This window comes from Capsella rubella, unplaced genomic scaffold (genome assembly GCF_000375325.1).
Source record: "Capsella rubella cultivar Monte Gargano unplaced genomic scaffold, Caprub1_0 scaffold_4, whole genome shotgun sequence".
NCBI lineage: Eukaryota > Viridiplantae > Streptophyta > Magnoliopsida > Brassicales > Brassicaceae > Capsella > Capsella rubella.
This window is the reverse complement of record NW_006238920.1, coordinates 9,468,999-9,481,325: the sequence shown is the minus strand read 5'-3', so window position 1 is coordinate 9,481,325 and position 12,327 is coordinate 9,468,999. Positions and strand designations below refer to the sequence as shown.

The window sequence follows — 12,327 nt, the reverse complement described above, 5'->3', positions numbered from 1 at the left end:
TCACCCCTTACGAGAGAGAGCTATGAGATGCAAATATATGGACGACGAAACGTTAGCCTCTCTTTTTTTTATTTTATTTTTCTCCCCCTCGAGAAAAATATTAAACACTAATTTTAATCCATCTCCTTAATTACAAAACTTGATTCTATATGGCATGTTAGAATCAAACTTGGTATTGTATAATTTTCCTCTTATAACACTTTTGATTTGCTAGAAATAACATTACAAAGTTTACATAAATACAAGTTACATCTTTAGTATATATATTCTGCAAAAAAGCAAAAAAAAAACATATATTTATTTATTTATTTGAATATTAAATATCAGTTTTAAAAAAATGGTTTCGTTGATAAAATTGAGTTTTGTAATCGAATAATTTTAACTGTTAAAAAAAATAAAAAAAAAATTGTGCATGAATATTGTTTCAGTGCTATCTTGATTGGGATTTTTTATAAAGTGTTAGACAAAAACTCGATTTTTTACATAAACTAGCATCAACCAAGTAATCTCTCCATTATGATTCGTAAATTTTAAAACACCTAGGAATGATTAATCATGTCACGTGATTTCCGAAAAGGTTTATTCCAAGATCAAGCAATTATGCTATTCACATGCAATGAAAATAGAGAAAATATCCCCCCTAATGTTTTTTTTTCGTTTTCCTTTCTTCCTGCAGAAGAGGTTAAATAAAATTAGATAAATGTAATTTCGTGTGGTTGGTGTGCGAATAAAGACTGATCATCTGTTTTGTCCATATAGATTTGAAAGGTTCTAAGTTCTTACACGTTAATCTAGTAAAACCAAAGATGTGTAGTAAGAGGTTAGTTTTGCATGCACTACACTGACATGTAAATGATTTAACAATAATGCCATAGAGAAAGCTACAAAATCATATCTCCTCATCTGTCATCTCCCCCGGGGGTTGGCAATGTCCGTTTGTGTGTGTGCACAACTCATCGTGTGGTGGGTGAGGATTTAGGGATATTTTAGTCTTTTACATAACCATGATCTAGCTAGGCCACCTAAACTTATAGAGAGATCCACGGCTAAACTGTTTAAGGATGATGATGCATGGTGAGATACATTAACGCGGACTTATCAAAATATGTTCCAAAACTAACATTATAGATTTCTTCAAAACTGCACTTCGACTCTGAACTCTGAAGCTAGTTGTATTGGTATAGTCAATCAATTTAAAATACTATATGATCACGTAAGGAAGATTTTGTATATGCTGAAAAACGAAAGGATAAAGTGTAACTAAAATACCCTTTTCACATACAGCCACTGTTCCTTTATATGCTTTATTTAGTCCACATACACATATGTGTGAAGATATGTCTTTGGGGTTTGGGAACCAACCACATCATTCTTTTGTAATCTTTTCCACAACAACAAGAAGAAAAAAGCAAAATGAGATTTTTCATCTTATCGAAAAGTTGATGAGAAGTATTGACTTATTCTTGCATGCCTAACTATTACTTTTTCTTGATAGAGATATACATTTTGACATCATAATATAAAAAAATTTGTATATTGATTCCTCTGTTGCTTGATATTTTGTTGATTATTTCATTACCCTTGTTTTAGCCATGCCAAAGTCTTACTCAGCTGATTTAAAAAAAAAAAAAAACCTACTCTTACATCAACCATCTGATCTTGACTTGATATATATACGAGGCATGAACTATATATATCGATCAGTCAATCATATGTCCTAATTAATTTTGGTCTTGGTTTTTTTTTTCAATGGTACTTGTTTAGATTAATCCTCTAAATCAAATAAAGCATGATTCACAGTCCAACCTAGGCAAAGTAGTCTCGCTCTCCCATTTTAGAACACTAAAGCTTTTGACTTAATTTCAATGTTGTTTGGTGTTTGATTGCTCCCTTTTCTCAATTTAATTGCATTTGATTGTTAAAGTTTTAACTATCGATAATACACTATAGTAGTATGACTTTAGCTAAAAAAGTCACAAACGGTTGCTTCATCCGAGAGACTCTTCGTAACTGTTCGAGGACCGGCCATGACCGTTAGTAGTCAAAACTCAAATACAATTTTTAATTTCCGGTTCAACCTAAACCGCCAATTTCCTCAATTCAAACCCATACAATTTGAGAGAGCACGACGCGGCTTATGAAGATGGAGGTGGAAGGATTTGAGCCAGATGAGAGGACGTTGGTGAGTATGTATGGTCGATCAGGGCTGTCGATATTTCCATGAGATGAGTTATTTGTTCGGGTTGGTCCCAAATATCGAGCACTACATATAATCGATCTACTGTACATTTTTTTTTAGTGTAAAATAAATTGAAGTTTTATTTTAAATGTATTTGAAACGTAAACTTAAATTAGGACTTAAATTCTTTGCAAAGTTTCATAGAGAATTGAAGAGAAAAAACAAAATTCGCATTCATCCTTGGGTCGTCTATTTGGTTGCAAAATAGTGACATTATCAATAAGTGGTCGTAAATATGTTTAGTGTTTGTAATAATTTGGTTATGATATTATTAATAGAGTATGCGGCCCAAGATCAAGATGACTTGTTTGGTTTTAAATATGATTTGATTACATCATATCCAAGACTGATTATGTTGTTTTTGAACTGTTGACATTATTTTTTTTAGTAGAGTAAAGGCCCGGCAGGGATCTATTGGTTTGATGTGAAAGAATAATTTATAATGTTAAGAAGAGATGTTAAATTAATTATTGGAGGGGACATAGGAACAATGTCAACAGTTTTGGGAGTACTACTTTTATTTAAGTTAACAACTAAAATCTGGTAGTAATAGTATTTGTAGAATAACAAGGGGAAGAGTTGGATTCTCGATGATTTTCCAATTTTAGGTGCCTTTGGCTACAAAGTCTACAAACGACTCTCTCTACTACGTATAATAATAATACTGTACTAAACTATTCTAATCTAACGCAGAGTCTATACACTACTACTACTATGTGTTCACTTTATAAGTATTATTATAGCGAGTCTGTTTCATTTTTAAATCACTAGGAAACGAAATTTGTATCCTCTACGAATTAATCAAGCTTTAGTTAGATAATATATTCTTTATCATTTGCTTTAGTAATTAAATATCGTATGCAGTACTTACGCATTCCATTTAAAACTCTCGTATGTTCGTTTGGTGATTAAGCTGCTGATGCCATGATGTTTGCAAATAATAGTATATCTATAATATGGATCTAATAACAAATTCATTTGGACATGTGTATACGTATTTTAATAAAATTTTCGATCTGTTATGTAAACACAAATTGTCCGTTTGTCGGCTTACCACCGCAGCGGGAATATTGGCGGCCGGTTTGCCCTCTTGATAGTATTAAAATCGTACCAAATTAATTTAGTTATAATAAAAAAAGACCAACAACAACAGAGAACAGTATCAGAGCAAGAGATGTAATAAATTAATTATACGTAACTTCCCTAGCTACGGTCTACTGCGCGTATTAATGTTATACCAGTCTATGAAATACTATTGATTTCTTGGAGAGTGGTTTAATTACTTGTCTCTATGTTCTTTCCCGAATCATTAAAAACGTGATTAGCTCGACGATTAAGGTGGAAAATGGAAATTAATAAGTTGTTCAAAGTCTAACGTCTATCAACTTTTTCATGCAATACTTTCAGTCCATATTCTTCTTTCTACGTTAATGTACTAAAAACCTATAAAAGACTCTTAAAAACGATGATGAAAATACATGAATAAGATTTAATTTTTCCTATCTTCCCCATTCAAAATTTAAAAACTATGAGGCATCTTAAAAAAAAATGTAAGATATAGATGAATTTTACGCATAAAAAAGGATAAATAGATAACAAAGCTACATCTACATATATACGTACATTAACTAAAAATATTCTTTCTTTCTTCTTTATTTTAGTTTAGGATAAAATTATAAAAAAAGTAAACTTAGAGAACAAATAATATTTCTTATAAAATTAAAAAGGTTGGTATATCACAAAGGACAAAGGTGTTTAAAACCCAAAAAAGAAAAGAAAATTGTAATATCTGTTAATCGATTTTTAATTTACAAACTGTATCTGGCTCAAAGTAAATTAGATGCATTTTTTTGGTAGAAAGTAAAATTATGTATTGAATATCCATCTAAGTATGTTAAACTATATTTTTTTATAATACCAAACAAAAAAATGACAATATCACTTACTAACAACAAAACAAACAATTTGTGCGATGTTTACTAACAAGAAAAAACAAAATATTATTTGGTAATCTCGTATAGACCAAATCCCAAACTACTAGTCACAAGCCTATAGAGAACTTTAGATGTTATACTATTATATATAGAGAACTTTAGATGTTATATAAGATTACATATATCTAATCCGTTTATAATAAGGACAAACAAAATAATTGTTGATATAGATGATGAGATTCTATCCTAAAGACCTAAGCCGAGCTATATCCACAAAACATCTTTAAACTACTAGATCATTGCCGTTGTGCTGCAACCCTTTGCTTTAGTAGCAACATTTATTCATAAACAACTTCCGAGTTGTTTGTAAACAAAAAAAACAACTTCCGAGTAATTTTACTTCCGAATAAAGTAACATTTATTCAACATTTGCTGATATCACACTGCATAAATCATCTAAGTATATTGAGCAACAATTTGACTGCATAAACCATCTAAAGTATAACATTAATTTGACCGTTAATCACCTTGACATAGAATACTATTAAATGTAAAATCTAAAGATGTGCCTAAGATTCAATGAGAAGCACATCGCATAATTTGTGGAAAATGCTCACTTATTCACATTTACATGAATCTTGAAAGATCACCTAAGCTAGCGGTAGATATATTAAAGGATTAAAACCGTTGATTACGGTTTAACGCTATTTTTCTTTTTTTAGCATGGTTTAGAGATTATGTTGTCAAATATTGATAAGGTTGTTCTTTTTCCCATTTTCCTAAGTAGATGCCAAATATATATTATTTTGGTTTGGATTTCGTATAGACCAAATCCAGGGGTGCTTAAAATTAGAATTATATATATGTCATGTGGTCCACAAGATCTCTCATGCTGGGATTTACCTTTACTTAACTTTACTAATTTTACAAGTGATTTTATAACTCATGTTTTCAACATAAAATCAAAACCAAATCTCAAAGAGATCTTATTTTGGCAAGGAAAAGGATTAGCACATACATATAGCCATATACAATAAGCATGTCTTGTACACACCAAGACATATTTTCTTATTTATGAACCAATAACAATTTATAAATTCAAATATCTCAATTCATACTTCTTAAAATTTACAGATTATTCATATTAATGAATTAAAGTAGATAGAGAATAAATTTTAATGAAACAACAACAAAAACCATCCATAAAATTGATGATTACCCGTCAAATTTTAGAACCAGTTATCATTAAGTTATTTCTCAATGAAATGTATTATTATTAGATTATATTCACCTTTGAGAAATTGGTGAAATATCTAGGTAAAGAACTAAAAATATGTTTCAACTAATTGAGTTGTTAAAGTATAATCGTTTGGTTAATGTATAATTCTCCGATATTAAATTTCTAGTTTATTTTGATTTAATTGGATGATTTAAAATTTGGTTTTCGAATGGTATACAAATGTTGTTCAGATACTTATTTGGAGTAAAAATAAAGTTTACTAGATTTGGATGTTTTTTTTCTTTTTATTGACATAAAAACAACAAACTATGACATAATCGGGAAGATACTAAGAGTTAATGTATTTATATGGGAAATGAGATAGGTAGCAAAAGAATTTATCAGGATATTGAAAAGTTAGAGAAAATATCGTATGTGAATTAACAACAACAAGGTTTTAAAGTGTTGTTTCGTCTTTCATTATAAATATTCCAGTACAATTACAAATTTTACAATTACAACGACAAATTAATATAATAATTCACACTTCACTAGTCATTCTCCTCAAGCGTACTTTTAAAATCAATACTATTTGGATATATTTGGAGGCCATTGTAAAAGAAAGGGGAAATTAACGTGAAGACTAAAAAAAATAAAAAAAATAAAAGACAGAGTCATTGTCTTAATAGTTTGATAAAATCATTATCATGGTATTTGAAACCCTACTCAGTCTAACTCTTGCCAAAGTCCAGAAAAGAAATATAACAATGTCACACAACACACATGCCATGTGACAATTGCTAGCCGGTGATGTGGACCTTCTTAGCACTGATTAAGAAATTATTTGGTTAGTTTCCCAACTGATACAAACAAGTTTCGTGATATGGGTCTAGTCACTTTTAACAAAAAACAAAACACAAAAATTTCATTATATATATGGATCACTTTTTTATAAAGAAAAGTCTACATGTATATTTTCTTCTGCTATCTGCTGCACTAACAAATACTAACAAATACACACCTAAATGCATATATATACATGTCTAACTATATATCTATTATATATGTAACAATATATATATATATATATATGTGTGTGTGTGTGTGACGAAACAAAGTTTTAAAAAAATTATATTATTAAAGTTTTTAAAATTATATTATATCAAATTATTAATCATTCTCATTCGATCTCAAAGGTTTGACATGACCACCACAAGCAATCTCACTTGCCATGTTTTTTGTTTTTGTGTTATATGTGTAGTATATACACTGATACACACATATGTACATATAATAAATTAACGAGCTGTTTTAAAAAATAAAAATCGATTTTGGGTAAAGAAAAAAAGCTCATGAGAGTTTGTAGTGGACGTGATTTTATAAATAATTGTTCATGTGTAAAAAAGGCATATGTCCTCAAACAAGTTGATCAACAAAAAATAGCAATATAGTAGGAACACCTAGCTAATGATGAAATAATCATATGAGGGATACAATCCATAAAACAAATTCTAGCAATAACACCTATTTTAATGATGGAAAATCACGAATACCTCATTTAAACACAATATATCAACTAATAAAAGTCTAAAACCCGCATAAATTAGTTTTTTTTTTTTTGTATTTTCACAATCAATGGATTAATTTGCATTTTGTCCTTAACTTAATAGTAAACCACACAAAAATCTATGAATACTTCCATGGATTTATTTGCATTTTGTCCTTGCGTAATAGTAAACCACAGAAAAATAATTTAATTTTTTCTTACAAATTTATGTTTGGACCCAAAAAGCTGTCAACGTCAGAAGAAAAAAGAAAGGACCTACAGCTCCTAAATGTTGCCGCCTGTCCTCTTCACATCCTATGCTTAAAATTACACTGTTTAAGAATTAATCTTCCCTGTGACTGTGATCCCATCTTTAATATTCTGTTTTTATTTTAATGGACCATAGAGTTTAAGTTTAACTACTATAGTATAGAAGTAGGTAATGCCATATTAATATACATCATTCATTTCTAATATATAGAATATAAGATATGGTTACAATTCTAAATCATCCGATGTTATTTATATAAAAGCTTTTAATAAAAAAAAAAAAAAAAAAGATTCGGAGGGATAAAAATAATTGAAGTGGATGTGGGGTGCTCGTCCGTACAAAAACATGGACCCCCGGACGATATACTGTAGTACGTACAAGACACAAGTCGTTTCCGATGTTAGTTCTAAGATTGGGTTGTAGTTAAACTTGTTCCCAAACACTCTTGCCTTAAGAAGATAAAAGAGTTCTTTTACAAGGAAAGATATAATACTTACTAGATTAGTAAACGGAACGAAACGAACAGTTTATTGTCCTTAGGAACCAACGAGGAAGGGGAATAATATCTCTCTCTGGGTTTGTTTTTATAACCGAACAGATCCGATCAGTTCTGTTTTGTCTCTTTAGCTGCCACAATTACGACTCTGTCCCCCTCTTTCACCAGACATCAAGCATTTCTTTTCTTTAGTTTTTCTCCACATTTCATTCTCTTTCTCAAGTTTACGGTATATATATACTTTAAGAGAATCATCGAATAGAGTAAAAGAGATGTTAATTAATGTATGACTAAGATTCATAAGCTTAACGCTCTTAACCTTGGGAAACAATGTGAGCGAAATGCAAGAACGTAACATCATTGTTAGGACATTCCAAATATGAAATAGTAACGTTGTTCATTAGTTTCCCCCCCCCCCCCCCCAATTTTCTATCGAATTACCCATCATTAGTTTATATACGAAACTTTAATTTGAAGTCATATATATAGAGTGAATTAAGCATATTTCTTGAAAGTATTGAATACACACGTTTCTTTCAGTTAAATATTAAAACCAAAAAACAGATTCTCTTGTATATAAGGTTATATATTCATAAACGTGTTAGCTAAGGAGGAGGGCCACATCCACATCCACATCCATATATATGCGCCAAACGAATCATAATTGGCGTTCTGCATATTTATCTCCATCTGTCTTATGACACCCCCCAAAAAAAAAAGAACTTAGATATATACTTATTAATTGTGCATGAAACTAGAGCTACGTTTCCTCGCTATTCCCCATTCATTTTACTTTCAAACGTTATCCACGCTTCTTCTAAGTTCTAAGTTTCTAACATCATGTATGCATATGCTTTTACCTAAAAAAAACATCATGCATATGTGATTCGTTTTATATTTCTATAGCGCATTTCAGAAACTGAAGCTAGCAAGTATTCTCGACCGACAACATATATATGAATACTTCTCAAGTTCTCATCATGATACTCTTTACTATATTAGCAAACTAAACTTTGCCAACCGCGAGAAAAGTTGGATTAATGTCATGCAACATATGTGGAATTATTAATAAAGTCCAAGCTGAAAAAAGTTGATACAGTGATCAAATCCACAATGAATCCCGTTTTGTAAACGTTCAAATAACAAAACAAAAAACTAAATAAGCGAGATGAGAGATATCCAATATACATTAATTGAATCCAAAGCTTGGAACGTAACGTAACAAGAAGCCACACAACGCCACCAACATCCTAGTAACATACTAGGTTGGGTCCCTTCCAGCCTTTGTATCATCTCCTCTTTATTAATGACCTTTATTAGGTATCTTCATAGTCGGTATAAATGTACATAGGGTCCGCACAAATTGGTACACTCCCCCTTTTTTTTTGAAAATAACAACAACTAGTATTATATAGTGGTATGATTTGATAGTAAACTAAACTCAGTGTGTGTGTGTTTTGCTTCAATAGCTGAGTTTTCTTCTTGTGGTGTTTCAAAGCTTTCATTCATATGTTCCCATGAGTGCTCTCTCTAGTTCAACTCTCACTCACGAGGAAGACAGACAAAATGTTTTTCAACAAAAAGGAAATGTATTAGTATCAGTGCAAAAGAATGTATCAACAAATACATATCCAACAAATAAATGTATTTACCACCCTAATAAATGGAAATTAAGAAGATAGAAAAGAAAATAAAAATTGGGGGAAAAAGGAGGAAGCTACTGCTACACTTTCAAGCACGTGACAACGTCCCACACGTGTCATATCGCTTACGTCATCAAAGTCATCTGTTGCTTCCTCTCTTTCATTTCTCTGTTTACCTCCTCTCCTTTCCGCACCCGTTGAAAAAGTACAATCAAATAAAAAAAAACCCCCCGAGTTACCCACCCACAGTCAAAAAAGGTGTCTGTAAATAACGCATTTTTACTGTTATAACCTCACACGCATAAATACCCCTCACCAACTCTCATACTGCCCTCTCTCTCTCTCTCTCAAAACTCGTCTCACAACTTCTCCTTCTTCCTTTTCTCTCTCAACTTCTGAGACCAAAAAAATCAAACTTCTTCTTCTTCTTCGTCTTCTTCTCAATCATAAACCCTAAATCTTCATCTCTTCTTATATAGAAGAAATCAATGCCCTTTCACAAGGATTCTGTTGGGTTTCATATCTTTCACTAGTCTTCTCTGTTTTCAGATTTCTTGAACCCATTTCTTGATTTAACGATGTTACGAGAATCAGACGGCGAGATGAGTTTAGAAACAACAAACTCACCTATCAGCAGCGGAACTGAGAGTTGCAGCAGTTTCAGCCGTTTATCTTTCGACGCGCCGCCCTCATCCACCGCTGTTATCCCCGAAGAAGAAAGCTTTCTCTCTCTCAAACCACACCGATCCTCTGATTTCGCTTACTCTGAGATCCGACGTCGCAAAAAAAACGGCCTTACCTTCCGAGATTTTCGCCTCATGCGTCGTATCGGCGCCGGAGATATCGGCACCGTCTACTTATGCCGTCTAGCTGGAGACGAAGAAGAGAGCCGGAGCTCTTATTTCGCTATGAAAGTTGTGGACAAAGAAGCGCTCGCGTTGAAGAAGAAGATGCATCGAGCGGAGATGGAGAAATCCATTTTGAAAATGCTCGACCATCCTTTTTTGCCGACTCTTTACGCCGAGTTTGAAGCTTCGCATTTCTCTTGCATCGTCATGGAGTATTGCTCCGGCGGTGATTTACACTCTCTCCGTCATAAACAGCCTCACCGCAGATTCACCCTTTCCTCCGCCAGGTAAACAAAAAAAAGAAATCATATTTTTATATATTTGTATAATAGTCAGATTTTTAAAATAATACTTTTTTTATAAAAAAAACATAGTCATCATGAACAATGTAATGTTGTTTTTATTTATTTTTGGTTGCATGCATTGACTCTGTACATAATTTTGTTATCTTGTTCTGCAAGAACAGACCTGTTCTTATCATGTCGGTCTTTTCCAGTTCTTTGAATTCTTATGAAAGAGTCTTTTTCAACCCATCACAATTATTATTTCTTCTTTTAACCTTAATTATTGAACTTACATGTTCTTATTTTAATTTTTGTTATTTTTTTTTGGTTATTACAGATTTTACGCAGCAGAAGTTCTAGTAGCGTTAGAATATCTACACATGCTTGGTATCATCTACAGAGATCTAAAGCCTGAAAATATCTTAGTTAGATCGGACGGTCACATTATGCTCTCTGACTTCGACCTCTCCTTATGCTCCGACTCTATCGCCGCCGTTGAATCTTCCTCATCGTCGCCGGAGAATCACCAGCTACGTTCGCCGCGGCGGCTCACTCGTCTCGCTAGGCTATTCCACCGTGTCTTGCGGTCAAAAAAGGTTCAGACTTTAGAACCGAACCGTCTCTTTGTTGCTGAACCGGTTACAGCCCGGTCCGGTTCGTTCGTTGGTACGCATGAGTACGTGGCGCCAGAGGTGGCTTCAGGTGGGTCGCATGGTAATGCCGTTGACTGGTGGGCCTTTGGAGTGTTCCTCTACGAGATGATATACGGCAAAACTCCGTTCGTAGCGCCGACCAATGACGTCATCCTCCGTAACATAGTGAAAAGACAGTTGAGTTTTCCGACAGATTCGCCGGCGACGATGTTCGAGCTCCACGCGAGGAGTTTGATATCCGGGTTGCTTAACAAAGACCCGACCAAACGACTCGGGTCAAAGCGAGGGGCGGCGGAGGTCAAAGTACATCCTTTTTTCAAAGGTCTAAACTTTGCACTCATTCGCACACTGACACCGCCGGAGATTCCTTCATCCGTCGTCAAGAGGCCGGTAAAATCGGCGACGTTCGGTGGTAGAAGTAGTAACAAACCAGCGGCGTTCGATTACTTTTGATATTTTGAACGGTTGAGATTAGCGTCCACGTGGGTAGTCGGCTCAGGTCGGTGCCAGGTTCTTTGGTGACTGCCTTGTGACGATAGCTGTTTTAGCTGTACATATTCCCTCGAAGCTGTCCTCTTTTTTTTTTTTTTTCCTTTTCCAGTCTTTAAATTTTAATATTTTTGTTAATCTGACTTAATATATCCTTAGGTGACATTTTCACGCGATTTGTACAACAAACCTGATTAGTCTGAACTCTGAACTACTAATTAATCATCCATTTTATAGTCATCATTATCAAATCTTTGGAACTTGGGAACATCTGTTTAACAGTTAATGAGTAATGACTAAATCAAGCATTATATAATTGACCAATTTTAGTCAAACACTTTTACAAGTTTTGATTACAACTCCTTTTTTCACCGCTATGTTAAAATATTATAGAAACTCGTCACGCCTAGACATTTTATTAGTTTTGACGGGTGTAATATAGTATAGAAAAAGAAAAGAAGAAGATTCCACTTTTGACAATTGTAACACAACACATGGATGGAAGTCATATTTTGCTATTTGATTAACCTCTACGAAGAGTCTTTCGAATGTCAAAAGAAAGAAACAAACGTTATCCATAAGTGTGGTAGGCAGCTGCTTTACAAGATCCGACCAGTTGCATGATCTCTCTTCTTCTGCTTTGGAATCCCTTTCTGTTTAGTTTCAACTTAAAAAAAAAGAGAACAATAAACTATTTATAGACGA

General features: G+C 33.0%; 1 protein-coding gene across 1 annotated transcript; it reads left to right on the top strand.

Moving 5' to 3' along the window:
• Positions 1–9,743: 9,743 nt before the first annotated feature.
• Positions 9,744–11,849, top strand: LOC17889427 (protein kinase PINOID). Its single transcript, XM_006294168.2, has 2 exons — positions 9,744–10,483; positions 10,818–11,849. Exons 1-2 carry the CDS (start codon positions 9,927–9,929, stop codon positions 11,584–11,586), a joined length of 1,326 nt encoding a protein of 441 aa, XP_006294230.1. The 5' UTR covers positions 9,744–9,926; the 3' UTR covers positions 11,587–11,849.
• The last annotated feature ends 478 nt before the right edge of the window (positions 11,850–12,327 follow it).